We start from the raw sequence: 18,067 nt of genomic DNA, 5'->3' as shown, positions 1-18,067 counted from the left end.
CTCAAGGAATCGCCGCCGCCGTCGCCTAACCCTAGTTTCTCCCCCCAAATCCCCAATCGATTTGCTGTTCACCCCCCCCCCCCCCCCCCCCCGCGCGTTCCAGTTATAAGCTGGCCCATCTAACTAGCAATCCTGGCCACGTCAGCGTTTTAAGGGCTAAAACGACACTAAGGTTAGATTTGGACCGGGATTAGTTAGTTTGGGGGCCGAACGACAGGGATTTTGACTTCAGGGTTTGATTCGCCGGACGTCTATAAATTCAAGGTTTAAAATGGACTTTTTCCGCCATATGTTTGTTACCGTGTGTGCTAGCCGCTTGTTCGAATTCCCGGCCCGGTCCACGCGGCTCCATAAATAAATACCCTCCCGGCTTCACGCATTCCACCCCTTCCACCTCCGCCGATCTCCATCGGTCTCCAAAAAATGGCCGTCACGCCCAATCTCCCCCTCCTCCTCCTCGCGACGTTCCTCCTCCTCGCGGCGGCGCCGGCCCCCTCCGCCGCGGAGAAGTTCGTCGTCGGCGACAAGAAGAACTGGGCCGCCAACGTCAACTACACCACCTGGCCCGACCAGTACCACTTCCACGTCGGCGACTGGCTCCGTAAGCATCCCACTCCTCCTCAATCCCTTTCCGCTTTACACCGTCTTCTCGATCGATCTACCCTTTCCCGTCCCGGTCAACTGATCCGCTCGTGTACACGTACGCGCGTATGCTGCAGAGTTCAACTACGCCAGGGACATGTACGACGTGGTGCAGGTGGCGAACCAGACGGCGTACGACAAGTGCGACCCGACCAACCCCCTCGTCAGCTACAACCGGGGCCGCGGCTTCGTGTTCCAGCTCAACCACACGGGCCGCTACTACTTCATCTGACTGCTGGAGCGGCATGAAGGTCACCGTGCTCGTCGAGGACAGCCCCGCGCAGCCACCGCACGCCGCGGCCGCGCACCACGGCGTCGTCTCGTGGGCCGTCGCCGCCGCTGCGGCCTCGCTCTGGGCGGCGGTTCTGGGTTTGCCGTTTGCGGTGTGAGTGTGACCGTGTGAGCGGAGGGAAGGGGAGGACCAATGGGTCTTTTCGAGTATGGGCCGTCCAGGCCTTTAGCGCCACTGTGTGGCCATGTATGGAAGGTACTTACTGATGAAGAAAGCGTGCTTTGGAAGTTTGCGTATTTCCTGCAGTCTTGTTTCCAGCATTTTGGTAAATGATGCACACGCGCAACTGTAGAAAAAACAAAATGGCACATGCAGTGCTGAGACAAATATAGCACAGGCTGCAAATCGTGAAGAAGAAAAAGAAAATATTATAAGCATATTTTTTTGAGAAAGGAAGTTCCCTCAGGTTTGTGATAACTGATGGAAATACGTCTTAAAAGGGACTGGCAAAAAAAGTGAGATTGGTGGTGCTCATAACTCTTGACAACCAATCTCTCTCTCAAAAAAAACTCTTGACAATCAAAAGAAAACTTCAGCCAAAAAAAAAAACAGTAATCGTGAAGCAAATGGCAAGAGACACGAGGCACAATGTGAGCGAATCCTCCTGCGGTTGATACTAGAGTGACACGAGAAACAAATGCTGCAGTCTTGTCGCTTTTCCAAATGCCGTGCTCTGTTTGCTCGTCATTTCATTTCCTAATCCTTCGTGTTAGCTATCTATGGAAGGTATTAATTGTGAGATTACGTTTATGTGCGCTGTTCTCCCTGCATCGTCACCCTCGAAACCTCATTTCTTAAAAATTTCATTAAAAACATTTCTGTGTCCCAGGAGGAAGGAAACATATCTCAATACTCTAAAAAAATGAACAGTAGATCTGCTTTTTTTGCACATGGAGTAAAAGTTTGGCTTTTTCCAAGAAATTTTACAAGCACAGAAAGGATTTTTCTTTTCTTTTTTGAGTTGAGTCCAGAAAGGAATTGGTCATGTACGTACGTAATGTTTTCTCAGAATTTTTTACCATTCGGGACATTACATTTTGCAACCGAGTGCCCATTCTCCTGGGTGCACCTTTGAAATTCTTGGTCAGTAAATAGATAAATTGTCTAAAGGAACCCTAGGTATATTGAGTTACTTTTAAATCCTTTTGCGACTACCCATGGGTACATATTGATACCTGCACAAACCAGGGATTTGAGGCACTGATTTAGCATGCACCATCATCAGGTCCAATACCCATAGTAACATTGTTACCCCGTTGGCAAACAAATGCAAAAAATCCTAACATGTCAGAACCATATACACTACTGCTGGAACACAGGGAAATTCATCTCAAGGTATTTCTGATACTAAAATGTGAGGAATACTAGTGCAAAGTAATTGAAAATGCCATTCAGTAATGGTGAGCCTCTTTTGTTGTAATCAAACGGGCAGAACCTAACATAAGCCCAAAATAATATAACTGAACCCTGGCAGCATTGTTGTTGAAAAGAGAGCATCTAATAAGAACATCTCTGGAAAACTAAAAAGGTTTACCAAGCACCAACGCCCTGGATGTTGCTTGTCATTGGGTCATTGGAGAGTGAAGGAACTATCTGACCTAATAATCTATAAAATTTCCTCGGGATAAAAGGATAAAACCCAAAAATGCACTCTAGGCAATACCAGAGCAATCAGAGAGTGCCTGAAGGGAACATAGCCTAGTCCAGCTGCTTTCAACTGAGGTTAGAGATTAGTAGGGAATGGCGACAGAAAGAGGAGAATGTAATTAATATAGCAGTAGGTGATGACTGATGAGCTGTGGGCCAATGAGTGAGAGTGCTCAAGACATCATGCTGGAATCCTTGATAATTTCGTATAGTGAGATCACAATCTCAATAGCCAGCAGAATTATGACACCCCACTCCAGAAAATTCGACCGTCTATTTTGGAGCACTTCTTGAAGAAAATGAATATTGTGCTGTTACCAACAATACACTGTAAGTGAAAATGGGAAATAGGATGGATGAAATCAGCTATTGCACTAAATAAGAACGAACACAATACCTCCACGAATTTCAGTTTGAAGTCTAGGCTTCCAAAACGTTGATTCAGTTCATATTCTTCCCGAAGATACTCCAGAATTTGTGCATAATTTGCATTTTTCCAAGCAATTTCTGACCTGTAAAAAATCATGTTGTCCAGAATACGATGAAAAGGAAGATTCTAGCATCCATGTTATGCATTTAAGTACAGATTAACAAAGTCTCATTTTCATAACTGTCTTAGCTAATTTTATTTTATTTTGAGCGTGTCTTAGGCTCTTAGCTAATTCTGGGAATAATAGTCTCACAGTGCATCTGTGGTTCTTTGAATCTCGAAGCGGAACACGATGCTAGTAAAAAGACTAAAAACATAAAGAGCTGTGCCATTGTATATTTTGTATGTATGGAGATCAAAATATCAACCTTTCTTGAAAGCACGAGGAAAGTTATTCACTGAACAGAATAAATATTACTGTTTCTTTTTCTGAGAGAAGTACCATGTGAGTACCAAACTGGCCTATAGATATCAATTATCATATAGTCCTACATGGCTACGATCTCAAGTTATGTCTTCTTAATTTTTAGACAGTTACATGCCTTCTGTTCCATAACACAACACAGCACATGGGGTTGATGCATAATGAAATTCCTTCCTTCCGGAAAATGACAACACATACACTGCTAAAATATATGGTACTCCCTCCGATCCATATTAATTGATGCACATTTAGTACAACTTTAGTAGAAAGGTGTATTAAGTGTGCGTCAATTAGTATGGATCAGAGGGAGTATATGATATATATAATATGCAAGAGAAGGGAGTGCAACACTTAGAGTACATACCTGTCAAAAAGGCCGAGTCTAATGATAACATCTGCAAGATTAGAATTAGCCTTGCCCACAAGTTGAAAGAGCTTCTTTCTTTTCATTGTGAAGTCCCCAGTCTTCTCCATGATACGATTGATTTCAGTAAATTCCTCAACCATATCATCGACCTATTAAAGTAGCGTCTTAGAACTTTAAACCTTGCAACTACATTAAAACAGTTTCTTGACTTTGCTCAATCACAGTACCTGCCGTATGTAATGATCAAGAGCGATACTTTGACCAAGAACACTTGAAATGATCCGAATTCCATCAGTGTCTAAATATTTAAGAACTATATAATCAAGACCTCCTTTCATCCATGTTGTCAGGGATCGCTTCTCAACTACTGCATAATCTGGTAATTGTGAAATAAATGTCATCATGTGAGAATATAATACAGGTTCAGTGTTATAAAAGCGGATTACGCGATAGGTGCCATATTTCTGCTGTTATTCTGTCAGGCCAGGGGCACCTAGTCTGTCCCAGGCAAAAAAAAATTGCAGGAATCTTAGGCATGATTGGGTGCCTATATACCCACTGCACCTTGTACAATGTTGCGCATGTTTCGTAGTAAATTTGAAAAGGCATTTTGCAAACAATTAAGAAGGCCAGTTCCAGAAGCATTGTGGCATATAAATGCACTACATCAAACACAAATAAAATTCAGAGTGATTCTCATCCTCAATGGTCTTTATCAAATGTCAGCAGTCATCATCATCAAAGGAAATTGGATTGATCATGCACATACATGGAAATGAAAAGAAGAATAAATACAACTTGACAAGGAAAAGTACACTATTTAGCAGTTTACGAAATAACAGGCCAGCTCGTGAATAGCATGGACATACCGTCTTTCCTCATCTCCGGAAGCCATCCCGAAGCATGATTCCTGATCATTTCAAGATAGTGCTCAGCTTCATGATCAGCAATATTGAAGAGCACAGCAGAACCATATTGGAATACAACCACATAGCGATAGCAAAATCTGTTGTCCTTCACTCCAATGGACTACAAAAACGTCAGATAAATGAGGTTATCTGATGCACACACAACAACATGTTCAACGAACGGTCAAACACGAATATAATTCTTGGCCCTCAAAATATGTGGTGCTACACCGAAATCACTTACCATGATCTCTGGAGGGAATTCAGAGTAGCGGAGCGCGATGTAGTTTAGTGACCGGGTGGATGGAGGCACCACGTCGCTCCCGTGCTCCGCCTGAAGGCTCTTCAAATCAATGCTGTAAAATATTGGATTAAACAAAATCAAACAAAAAGTAGGATTTTCATTCCTCTGCACCAAATCACCGTGGCCTCCCACGACAATGTTACATGAGAGATTGAAAAAACACAGTAGCACGCAAGGTCTTCCTTGCAGAACTATCATCAAACACCCAGCGTACAACCACCCGCGCGTTCCAGCTCACCTGGTTGAGAGGAAGTAGGCCTTGACGGGGATGTAGCGCGACAGGCCTTCCTCCTCCTCCTCCTGTGGGGGCGTGGGGGCCGGGGCCGCCTCTGCCGCCGCCCGGATCCAGGCCCAGTAGGCCGAGCTCCCGAGGCCAGAGTCGCGGGCGTCATGGGGCGCGGTGGCGGCGACCGCCACGGCCGAGGAGAAAGGAGACACGCGGGTGGGGAGGTGCGGCAGGCGCGCCGGAGTGGGGCTCGCTGGTGGCGGCCTTGTCTCGAGGAGGCGGCGGAGATGGTGGCGGCACGCGCGCAGCCGCCCCATCGGTTGAAGGCTTGAAGCGACCTGGTGCCGCGCCACGACGCGAGCAGCAAAGCTCCGGTTGGCCTTTTCTCCGAGTATCTACTTTTTTTTTGTTTTCCCCGAAAATCACTCGCTTTGTTCTTGGGGAGAAAGGAATGGACGGCGACATGGGCTTTATCGCGTAGATTTGGGCTCACTGGGCTTGCAAGCCAGCAGGCCTGGCATGGTCTAGTTTATCTGGGCCGTCCCATATTCACTTTCTATGACACACACATGCCTGGGTGTCGTGGAAAACTATGTCAAAACCCAAGTTTATGGGTGGACTGGGCTTTCGAGATATCGAACTGTTCAACTTGGCACTCCTAGCTCGTCAGGCATGGAGGATGATGCAGCAACCGGAGTCTTTGAGCGCTCGCGTTTTGAAGGCCCGTTATTTCCCGGATACTGATCTGCTGAATGCCACTTTGGGAAATTCACCTTCCCAGGTCTGGCGATCTCTCATGGAGGGGCGCGATGTTCTGTCCCTGGGCCTTATTAAGAGGATCGGTACAGTACTACTAGCATTTGGTCAGACAACTGGCTACTGAGAGATTTTGAGCTCAGGCCTATTTGTGCGCGATTAGTAAACCCGCCGGAGTTGGTGTCGGAGCTAATCAACCCTGCCACTCGATCATGGGATAAGCCAGCTCTAGAAGAACATTTTATCCCTGCTGATGTCGAGGTTATCCTAAATATACCACTCAGCACAAGGCAGCAGGAGGACTTCTGGGCTTGGCATTATGATAAGCGTGGTATTTTTTCGGTAAGATCAGCGTACCGGATGATTTGTGCTATCAAGACACAGAGAGAGGACTGGCTAGATCATCGGCCGGGTCACTCGAACATTGAGGCTGATAAACACTCATGGACCCAGCTATGGAAGGTTAAAATCCCGTCAAAAATCAGAGTTTTTGTGTGGCGTTTAGCACATACATCAATCCCAACTGGCTCAGTCCGACATGAGAGACATATGGCAGATTCGGCAGCCTGCTCGTTTTGTGGGGCGGCGGAGGACACGTGGCGCCACTCGTTGCTAAGCTGTCACATGGCAAGGTGTGTTTGGGCCTTGGAGGATGATGATCTGGTCGAGCATGTGATATCGAATCAAAGCGACAATGCGAGGCTCTGGCTGTTTTGGCTCTTCGAGACTACGCCACAAAATGATCTTGCCAGAATTCTAGTGACTATGTGGGCAATTTGGTGGGCGCGAAGGAGGGCTATTCACGATAACGAGTTTCAGAGTCCGCTTTCTACTAAGTGTTTTATCGACAGGTTTTTGGAGGAGCTACATATAGCTACCGCGCGTCGACCGGTGGCTACTGAAGGTCGAGTGAACCAGCCAAAAATGAAAGTGTGGCTGCCGCCTACGGGCGAGGCTGCAAAGTTCAACTGTGACGGTGGCTTGTCAACCCTAGGAGACAAAGGTGCAGCCGGAGTGGTGTGTTGTGACAAGTTGGGTAATTTTTTGGGCGCTTCAGCAATGGTCTTCGATGGTCTGACGAACCCGGCAAGTCTTGAGGCGCATGCATGTAGCGAAGCACTAGCCCTAGCCCGAGACCTGAATCTGCAAGATCTTGTCATTGCTTCACATAGTGCAAAAGTCATCGCTAATATCAAATCAGCAGGATCCCCATCTTATGCTCCTATTCTTAGAGAGATTCGAGTTAGTAGCAACAATTTTTCTTCTGTTATTTATTGCTTTGAAAGTAGATGCAATAATTTTGAGGCCCACATGCTAGTTAAGGGAGCTGCGTCTCTCGCGGTGGGCCGCCATGTGTGGCTAGGGGTTTTACCAGATATTGCCTGCATTCCAGAGGTCGTGAACTTTGAATAAAATCCCTAGTTTACCTTCAAAAAAAACATGCTCTGCTTTGTCTCAAAAAAAATGCTCTGCTATGTCTCAAAAAGGGGGGAAAGGCACATGCTCCGCTGTGATCCAAGGTTTGCTTGATGCAGCCACTCTAGAAGCAATAACGTGTAGGGAAGTGTTATCATTTGCGGAAAATCTAAACTTGCAACACCTTCATATCGCATCTGACTGAACAGAAGTGGTGAACGGAATCCGGATCAGTTCTGGAGGCGCTTTCAGAGGGATTATTAGGGAGATAAAGCAAACAAAAACATATTTTATTTCAATTGGTGCATGAATTTCAGGATACAAATCATGAAGCTCATAAAATAGCTAGGCGTGGTACCACTCTTCCTTAGGGGATACATATTTAGTTGGGTTCACCCCCACGATGCTCTTGTTATACATGTATAAATGTTGATACGAATTAATAAAACTTGGCTATCTTTCCTAAAAAAATGTGTTAAGGCATGTCTCTCTCTATGTAGTTTTCGTGATTGATGACAACGCTTTTGCGAACTAATCGTGTGCATTGAGTATTTTAGAGATTCATCCTTTGGCACGAGACGATTCCTTCCCCTCGGAGTTTTAAGCAAAGACGGTGTAGCTCTTTCATTTCAGTTTTGGTGGACTTGTTTCGTAGGAGTCACCGTACTATCAAGAGGGGGTCCGCATTGGTAATGCTAGGGTGGAATCAACACGTACACATCCTCTTTGCACCCACGCAGTGCCTTCCCGCTTCGATGGAGGATCCCTCCTTGCTTCCTGGGAAATCTGGTCCCAGCGGTAGTACCGCGGACCCCAGCGGTAGTACCGCTCAAGAGCCACAGGAGGCAGTACCGCTACTCTGCGGTAGTACCGCCTGGGGGCTCTCAACCGTAGTACCGCCTGGGGACTACGTGCATATATTCCCATCATGGGAAGATTATAGTGAAGACAAACACCATTTTCACATCTTCCTGTCCAACTTACGTATAAGTGCTATTATTCATGGTTATTATTTTCCTGTTTTGTGCTGATCGAACACATCAATGATTTACATTACATTGTTGTAACTAGGCGAGGGTCAATCTGGATAGTCATGACGAGCAAAGCTTGCTTGTGCTTTTCAAGGAAGTATTGCAGCAGTATGGTGTTACCTGAGGAAATCACACTTTGATGGCAACTGTATAAACGAATTTCCGGTGAAGTCTTCTGTGTTAAATTTAGAAGACATTGAATGGAAAAACCTTGTTATGCACTGGTCTCATTCCCAGGATGAGGTACTGTCTATGAAATCACATGGCAATTTGAACTTCTAATTTTCCGCATGTGCCTTACGGATCTTTTTTGCAGGAAATCTGCTCGAAGAAGAATTCCGGTTTGAAAAGAACGACAGGATATCGCAAATATGCTGCCCGCTGCTTTGCTCTTGTTAGTACCTTGATAACCCACAAGTATAGGGGATCACAACAGTTTTTGAGGGTAGAGTATTCAACCCAAATTTGTTGATTCGACACAAGGAGAGCCAAAGAATATTCTCAAGTATTAGCAGCTGAGTTGTCAATTAAACCACACCTCGAAACTTAGTATCTGCAGCAAAGTGTTTAGTAGCAAAGTAATATGATAGTGGTGGTAACGGTAACAAAAGTAAGACAGCAAAAGTAATGTTTTTGGTATTTTGTAGTGATTGTAACAGTAGCAACGGAAAAGTAAATAAGCGAGAACCAGTATATGGAAAACTCGTAGGCACCGGATTAGTGATGGATAATTATGCCGGATGCGGTTCATCATGTAACAGTCATAACATAGGGTGACACAGAACCAGCTCCAATTCATCAATGTAATGTAGGCACGTATTCCATATATAGTCATACGTGCTTATGGAAAAAAACTTGCATGACATCTTTTGTCCTACCCTCCCGTGGCAGCGGGGTCCTATTGGAAACTAAGGGATATTAAGGCCTCCTTTTAATAGAGAACCGGAACAAAGCATTAGCACATAGTGAATACATGAACTCCTCAAACTATGGTCATCACTGGGAGTGGGCCCGATTATTGTCACTTCGGGGTTGCCGGATCATAATACATAGTAGGTGACTATAGACTTGCAAGATAGGATCAAGAACACACATATATTCATGAAAACATAATAGGTTCAGATCTGAAATCATGGCACTCGGGCCCTAGTGACAAGCATTAAGCATAGCAAAGTCATAGCAACATCAATCTCAGAACATAGTGGATACTAGGGATCAAACCCTAACAAAAGTAACTCAATTACATGATAAATCTCATCCAACCCATCACCGTCCAGCAAGCCTATGACGGAATTACTCACGCACGGCGGTGAGCATCATGAAATTGGTGATGAAGGATGGTTGATGATGACGACGGTGACGAATCCCCCTCTCTGGAGCCCCGAACGGACTTCAGATCAGCCCTCCTGAGAGAGATTAGGGCTTGGTGGCGGCTCCGTATCGTAAAACACGATGATTTCTTCTCTCTGATTTTTTTCTCCCCGAAAGCCAATATATGGAGTTGGAGTTGGCGTCGGAGGGCCACCAGGGGGGCCACGAGGTAGGGGGCGCGCCCCCACCCTCGTGGACAGGGTGTGGGCTCCCTGGTCTTCATCTTTGGCGAGGATTTTTTATTGTTTTTTCTAAGATGTTCCGTGGAGTTTCAGGTCATTCCGAAAACTTTTGTTTTCTGCACATAAAACAACATCATGGCAATTCTGCTGAAAACAGCGTCAGTCCGGGTTAGTTCCATTCAAATCATACAAGTTAGAGTCCAAAACAAGGGCAAAAGTGTTTCAAAAAGTAGATACGACGGAGACGTATCAACTCCCCCAAGCTTAAACCCTTGATTGTCCTCAAGCAATTCAGTTGACAAACTGAAAGAGAAAAAGAAAAACTTTTACAAACTCTGTTTGCTCTTGTTGGTGTAAACATGAAAAGCCAACATTCAAGTTTCAGCAAATATTATGAACTTACCATACTCACAATAACACATAGGTCTCATAATTACTCATATCAATAGCATAATCAGCTAGCGAGCTATAATAACAAAACTCGGATGACAACACTTTCTCAAAATAATCATAACATGATATAACAAAATGGTATCTCGCCAGCCCTTTCTGAGACTGCAAAACATAAATGCAGAGCACCTTTAAAGATCAAGGCCTGACTAAACATTGTAATTCATGGTAAAAGAGATCCAGTCAAGTCATACCCAATATAAACCAATTATAATGAATGCAAACGACAGTGTGCTCTCCAGCGGGTGCTTTTTAATAGGAAGAATGATGACTCAACATAAAAGTAAATAGATAGGCCCTTCGCAGAGGGAAGCAGGGATTTGTAGAGGTGCCAGAGCTCGATTTTGAAATAGAGATAAATTATACTTTGAGCGGCATACTTTCATTGTCAACATAACAACTAAAAGACGACGATTTCTTCCATGCTAAACAGATTATAGGCGGTTCCCAAACAGAATGGTAAAGTTTATACTCCCCCTCCTCCACAAGCATCAATCCATGGCTTGCTCGAAACAACGAGTGCCTCCAACATTCAACGGGTCCCAGGGGGAGTTTTGTTTGCAATTATTTTGATTTAGTTTGCATAAAGCATGGGACTGGGCATCCCGGTTACCAGCCATTTTCTCGAGAATGAGGAGCGGAGTCCACTCCTCTTGATAATAACCCGCCTAACACGGAAGATAAGGGCAGCTCTAGTTGACATATGAGCTATTCGAGCATGCAAAACAGAATGTTTATTTGAAGGTTTAGAGTTTGGCACATACAAATTTACTTGGAACGGCAGGTAAATATCGCATATAGGTAGGTATAGTGGACTCATATGGAGCAACTTTGGGGTTTAAGGAGTTTGGATGCACAAGCAGTATTCCCGCTTAGTACAGGTGAAGGCTAGCAAAAGACTGAGAAGCGACCAACTGAGAGAGCGACAACGGTCGTAAACATGCATTAAATTAATTTACACCGAATACAAGCATGAGTAGGATATAATCCACCATGAACATAAATATAATGAAGGCTATGTTGATTTGATTCAACTACATGCGTGAACATGTGCCAAGTCTAGTCACTTAATACGTTCAAAGGAGGATACCATCCCATCATACCACATCATAATCATTCTAATAGCATGTTGGCACGCAAGGTAAACCATTATAACTCATAGCTAATTAAGCATGGCACAAACAACTATAATCTCTAAATGTCATTGCAAATACGTTCACTTCATAATAGCTGACTCGGGAACGATGAATCATCATATTTACAAAAACAAGAGAGGTCGAGTTCATACCAGCTTTTCTCATCCCAATAAGTCCATCATATATCATCATTATTGCCTTTCACTTGCACAACCGAACGATGTGTATAATAATAAGAGTGCACGTGCATTGGACTAAGCTGGAATCTGCAAGCATTCAACTTAAGAGAGAAGACAAGTAATATAGGCTCTAAGTTAAATAAACAATCATGCATATAAGAGCCACTAAGCATTTTCAATATAGTCTTCTCGACCCCCAAAAGAAAGAAAAGAAAAGAAAACTATTTGCACGGGAAAGCTCCCAACAAGCAAAAGAGGAACGGGAAATATTTTTGGGTTTTCTTTTTAATTACTACAGCAAAGAGATAAACTACTACTAATTTTTTTGGTTTTTTTCTTAAGGTTTATTAAACACACAAGAAGAAAGCATGGAAAAGAAAATAAACTAGCATGGATATTACAGTGAAAGAGTATGAGCACCGACATCTAGCAATGAGTGTGTGTGAACATGAATGTAATGTCGGTGGGAAATACGTACTCCCCCAAGCTTGGGCTTTTGGCCTAAGTTGGTCTATTGCCAGGGATAGCCTGGCGGATACCCGTAGGTGAAGCTGGGGTCGTACTGCGACGAAGAAGGCTCCGGCTGCCACTGGCTGGCAACCTCCTCTGGATACCAAGAATAAACAGATAGTCATGGAGGCTCATCTTGTGGCTCCGGTTCCGGGGCTGGTGTAGGATTCCGATAGGCTTGAACAGCCGACCACGGAACGATGTGAGGACCTGCAGATAAGTTAAACAAAGAAGGAGCAGGCAAAGTAATAGTCTCACGGTGATGTTTATCAAAGTATAATTTGTATTTGAACTCCCCTTCGCGACTCTTAACAAGAAAGTCATGCGCTATCATACTCTTATAATCTAAATAAGCACGGGGCATCGCTGTTTCTTCTTTATCCTCATGCCTAATAGGTATTTCAAAATGTTCAGCTAGGCGTGAAGCATAAATGCCTCCAAACATAGGGCCCTTAGTACGATTCAGGCTTAACCATCTAGCAACAATTCCACCCATACTAACAGAGTTATTGTCGTATAAACCATGGAACAAAAGAATAATATCAGGAATACTAAGGTTCTCACAGTTCCCACGTCCAACCAAGCAATGACTAGCAAATAAGGCAAAGTAGCGTAAAACAGGAAAATGTATGCTAGTGATCCTTGCATCAGAAACCTTCCTGGTTTCTCCCATAGTGATAGTGTTAATAAAAGCTTCTACTTCGTTACGGTGGGGTTCATCTAAGGTGCCCTCAAAGGGTATTCTGCAAACCTCGCAAAATTCAGCTAATGTCATCTCTTTAACAACGTCATATAAATGAAACTCTACTGTTGGAGGTGATTTCTTAGGGAAAAAGTAGAAGTTTTGCACAAAAGTATTTGTGAGTAAGAGATACTGATGACGTTGGTCGTGGAGGAAGTTGGTGAGGCCGGCGTTCTCAATCAATAAATAGAAATCTTCATAAATCCCGGCTCTCCTCAAGAAGTCATCGGAAGGCCATTCACACGGCCGGACCTCCGCGGTGCGAGGCAAATTAAATTTGGACTTCTGCTCTTCTTCCTTTTGTTTTTCCTTAGAGCTTCGGCTCAACGAGCCCCTCAAAAGTCTCTTCATTATTTATGAAACAATTTGAAATTTTTAGTAACTTCAAATAAAAATGAACCAACTTCAATAAAATTGATAGCAACAACTCCCATAAGTGCCTAGAGCCTATATAAAGCATTGGAACTACTTGGAACCATATAAATTTGACATGCAAGCTCAAGAACATGGTCACCTATGCAACACAAATTTGCAATGAATAAAGCACTAGAACAAAAACTAATTGGACCAATGGAGGAGTCACATACCAAGGAACAATCTCCCCAAGCAGTTTTGTGAGAGGTGATTTGAGTAAGGAGATCGAAAATCACAACAACGGGGGCTGGAACTCGTGCTTGAGTTGGTTTTTCATGTTTGTGTGAAGCAGAGGAAGAAGATGGGTGCAGGGATAAGTGGAGGAGGGCCACCATGGGCCCACGAAGCAGGGGGCGCACCCAGGGGGTAGGGCGCGCCCTCCACCCTCGCGGCCAGGTGGCAGCTCCCCCCGCAGTAATTTTTGCACAATAAATTCTCAAATAGTCCCGAAAAAATCATATTAAATTGGCATGGCATTCTGAGGACTTTTATTTTCAGGGTATTTTTATATTGCACGGATAAGTCAGGAGACAGACAGAAAAATACTATTTTACTTTATTTCTACTAAATAACAGAAAATATAAAGAGGGTACAAAAGGTTGTGCTTCTAGTTTCATCCATCTCGTGATCATCAAAATGAACCCACTAACAAGGTTGATCAAGTCTTGTTAACAAACTCATTCCGAATAATCACGGAACCGGAGAAATTTCAAATGACACTAAGTTTCCTCAACGGGGATATGGAAATCCCCAACAGTAAGAATATCATACTTTTTCTTGACAGTAGGAAGAGGAAATTCAAAACCTCCAAATATAATCGATGGAATTTTTCCAATAGAGTTGATACTATAAATTTGAGGTTGTTTCCTCGGAAATGTACCGTGTGCTCATTGCCATTAACATCAAAAGTGACATTGCCTTTGTTGCAATCAATAACAGCCCCTGCAGTATTAAGGAAAGGTCTTCCAAGAATAATAGACATACTATCATCCTCGGGAATATCAAGAATAATAAAGTCCGTTAAAATAGTAACGTTCGCAACTACAACATGCACATCCTCACAAATACCGACAGGTATAGCAGTTGATTTATCAGCCATTTGCAAAGATATTTTAGTAGGTGTCAACTTATTCAAGTCAAGTCTACGATATAAAGAGATAGGCATAACACTAACACCGGCTCCAAGATCACATAAAGCAGTTTTAATATAATTTCTCTTAATGGAGCATGGTATAGTAGGTACTCATGGATCTCCAAGTTTCTTTGGTATTCCACCCTTAAAAGTATAATTAGCAAGCATGGTGGAAATTTCAGCTTCCGGTATCTTTCTTTTATTAGTAATGATATCCTTCATATACTTAGCATAAAGATTTGTTTTGAGAACATCAGTTAATCGCATACGCAAAAAGATGGGTCTAATCATTTCAGCAAAACGCTCAAAATCCTCATCATCCCTTTTCTTGGATGGTTTCGGAGGAAAAGGCATGGGTTTCTGAACCCATGGTTCCCTTTCTTTACCATGTTTCCTAGCAACAAAGTCTCTTTTATCATAATGTTGATTCCTTGATTGTGGGTTATCAAGATCAACAACAGGTTCAACTTCTACATCATTATCATTACTAGGTTGAGCATCAACATGAACATTATCATTAACATTATCACTAGGTTCATGTTCATCACCTGATTGTGTTTCAGCATCAGAAATAGAGATATCATTCGGATTCTCAGGTGGTTCAGCAATAGGTTCACTAGAAGTTTGCAAAGTCCTATCATTTTTCTTTTTCTTCCTTTTAGAAGGACTAGGTACATCAATATTGTTTCGCTGAGAATCTTACTCGATTCTCTTAGGGTTACCTTCAGGATACAAAGGTTCCTGAGTCATTCTACCGGTTCTAGTAGCCACTCTAACAGCATAATCATTTTTCTTACTATTCATTTCATCAAGCACTTCTTTCTGAGCTTTAAGTACTTGTTCTACTTGAGTGGTATGTTGGGGAACATAGTAATTTCAAAAAAATCCTACGCACACGCAAGATCATGGTGATGCATAGCAACGAGAGGGGAGAGTGTTGTCCACGTACCCACATAGACCGTAAGCGGAAGCGTTATGACAACGCGGTTGATGTAGTCGTACGTCTTTATGATCCGACCGATCCAAGTACCGAACGCACGGTAGCTCCGAGTTCAGCACACGTTCAGCTCGATGACGATCCCCGGACTCCGATTCAGCAGGGTTTCGGGGATGAGTTCCGTCAGCACGACGGCGTAGTGACGATGATGATGTTCTACCGACGCAGGGCTTCGCCTAAGCACCGCAACGATATGACCGAGGTGGAATATGGTGGAGGGGGGCACCGCACACGGCTAAGGAACGATCACGAAGATCAACTTGTGTGTCTAGAGGTGCCCCCTGCCCCCGTATATAAAGGAGGGAGGGGGGAGGTGCGGCCGGCCCCCTAGGGGTGCATCTGGAGGAGTCCTACTCCCACCGGGAGTAGGACTCCCCCCTCTTGCCTTGGTGGAGAAGGAAAGGGGGGAGGGGAAAGAGGAAAGCCCCCCCCCTTCCTTGTCCTATTCAGACTAGGGGGGAGGGGGTGCGCGGCCTGCCCTAGCCGGCCCTACTCTTCTCCCTCATGGCCCACTAAGGCCCATTAACCCCCGGGAGGGTTCCGGTAACCCCCCGGTGCTCCGGTAAAATCCCGATTTCACCCGGAACCATTCCGATATCCAAATATAGGCTTCCGATATATCAATCTTTATGTCTCGACCATTTCGAGACTCCTCGTCATGTCCGTGATCACATCCGAGACTCTGAACAATCTTCGGTACATCAAAACTTATAAACTCCTAAAACTGTCATCATAACGTTAAGCGTGCAGACCCTACGGGTTCGAGAACTATGTAGACATGACCTAGAACTATTCTCAGTCAATAACCAATAGCAGAACCTGGATGCTCATATTGGCTCCTACATATTCTACGAAGATCTTTATCGGTCAAACCGCATAACAACATACGTTGTTCCCTTTGTCATCGGTATGTTACTTGCCCGAGATTCGATCGTCAGTATCCAATACCTAGTTCAATCTCGTTACCGGCAAGTCTCTTTACTCGTTATGTAATGCATCATTCCATAACTAACTCATTAGCTACATTTCTTGGAAGGCTTATAGTGATGTGCATTACCGAGAGGGCCCAGAGATACCTCTCCGACAATCGCAGTGACAAAACCTAATCTCAAAATACGCCAACCCAACATGTACCTTTGGAGACACCTGTAGTACTCCTTTATAATCACCCAGTTACGTTGTGACGTTTGGTAGTACCCAAAGTGTTCCTCCGGTAAACGTGAGTTGCATAATCTCATAGTTACAGGAACATGTATAAGTCATGAAGAAAGCAATAGCAACATACTAAACGATCAAGTGCTAGGCTAACGGAATGGGTCATGTCAATCACATCATTCTCCTCATGATGTGATCCCATTAATCAAATGACAACACATGTCTATGGTTAGGAAACATAACCATCTTTGATTAATGAGCTAGTCAAGTAGAGGCATACTAGTGACGTTATGTTTGTCTATGTATTCACACATGTATCATGTTTCCGGTTAATACAATTCTAGCATGAATAATAAACATTTATCATGATATGAGGAAATAAATAATAACTTTATTATTGCCTCTAGGGCATATTTCCTTCATGGTAACTGAGGGAGTCCTGGACTAGGGGGTGTCCGGACAGCCGGACTCCAAGACTATGAAGATACAAGATTGAAGACTTCGTCTCGTGTCCGGATGGGACTTTCCTTGGCGTGGAAGGCAAGCTTGGTGATACGGATATGTAGATCTCCTACCATTGTAACCGACTCTGTGTAACCCTAGCCCTCCCTGGTGTCTATATAAGCCGGAGGGTTTTAGTCCGTAGGACACACAACCATTACAACAATCATACCATAGGCTAGCTTCTAGGGTTTAGCCTCCTTGATCTCGTGGTAGATCCACTCTTGTACTACCCATATCATCAATATCAATCAAGCAGGAGTAGGGTTTTACCTCCATCGAGAGGGCCCGAACCTGGGTAAAAACATCATGTCCCTTGTCTCCTGTTATCATCCGCCTAGACGCATAGTTCGGGACCCCCAACCCGAGATCCGCCGGTTTTGACACCGACATTGGTGCTTTCATTGAGAGTTCCTCTGTGTCGTCCCCGATAGGAAGGATGCCTCTTCCCGTCTTCAAAGACGGTATCTTCGCCAAGGGAGCCTTGGCCGCCGGCCAAACTATCCGGCTGGGTGGTTTTCTCATGACCGCCCGTTCGGCCACCGCTTCGACGATGACCTCTCGGGTCATCAAAAGCAATCTTCATGTCAACTCGGAATTCGCCGAGCAGTTGGATCCAATAGAGCTCTTGTCCGTAAACGAGCTCTTGGATCGCATCGCCGCCCTGGGAGTCGCTACAGACTACAATCAGATTGGGCTTAAAACCGATCTAAGAGAGATTAACTCTCCCCAGGCTACCCACCACGTTGCGGTGGTGGAGGAACAATGCGGCAACTCTTCTCCTGTATTGAACACTAGCCATGTCCGGACTTCCGAACCCTCCATGCCGGATTCTCGCAGAGGGACGGACTTCGT

The 18,067-nt window shown here is 44.3% G+C and overlaps 1 protein-coding gene and 1 pseudogene across 1 annotated transcript; one reads left to right on the top strand and one right to left on the bottom strand.

Moving 5' to 3' along the window:
- The first annotated feature begins 378 nt into the window (after positions 1-378).
- LOC123065703 (lamin-like protein) lies at positions 379-1,173 on the top strand (annotated as a pseudogene).
- A 1,085-nt stretch (positions 1,174-2,258) lies between these two features.
- Positions 2,259-5,649, bottom strand: LOC123070877 (protein RETARDED ROOT GROWTH, mitochondrial). The gene is made up of 7 exons (XM_044494257.1): positions 5,253-5,649; positions 4,955-5,066; positions 4,672-4,831; positions 4,030-4,178; positions 3,800-3,951; positions 2,979-3,093; positions 2,259-2,892 (listed from the first exon to the last, which is right to left on the bottom strand). Exons 1-7 carry the CDS (start codon positions 5,555-5,557, stop codon positions 2,755-2,757), a joined length of 1,131 nt encoding a protein of 376 aa, XP_044350192.1. The 5' UTR covers positions 5,558-5,649; the 3' UTR covers positions 2,259-2,754.
- Positions 5,650-18,067: the final 12,418 nt, after the last annotated feature.

Source organism: Triticum aestivum, chromosome 3B, assembly GCF_018294505.1.
Source record: "Triticum aestivum cultivar Chinese Spring chromosome 3B, IWGSC CS RefSeq v2.1, whole genome shotgun sequence".
NCBI classification, from domain to species: Eukaryota; Viridiplantae; Streptophyta; class Magnoliopsida; order Poales; family Poaceae; genus Triticum; species Triticum aestivum.
This window is presented reverse-complemented; position numbering and strand designations above follow the sequence as displayed.

Excerpts from the sequence above, each read along its gene's own strand:
- LOC123070877 (XM_044494257.1), bottom strand. The coding sequence starts at position 5,557 with ATGGGGCGGCTGCGCGCGTGCCGCCACCATCTCCGCCGCCTCCTCGAG. Across the intron at positions 4,179-4,671 it reads TCCGGAGATGAGGAAAGACG|ATTATGCAGTAGTTGAGAAG; the intron begins GTATGTCCATGC and ends CACAATTACCAG. Across the intron at positions 3,094-3,799 it reads AGACTCGGCCTTTTTGACAG|GTCAGAAATTGCTTGGAAAA; the intron begins GTATGTACTCTA and ends GATTTTTTACAG.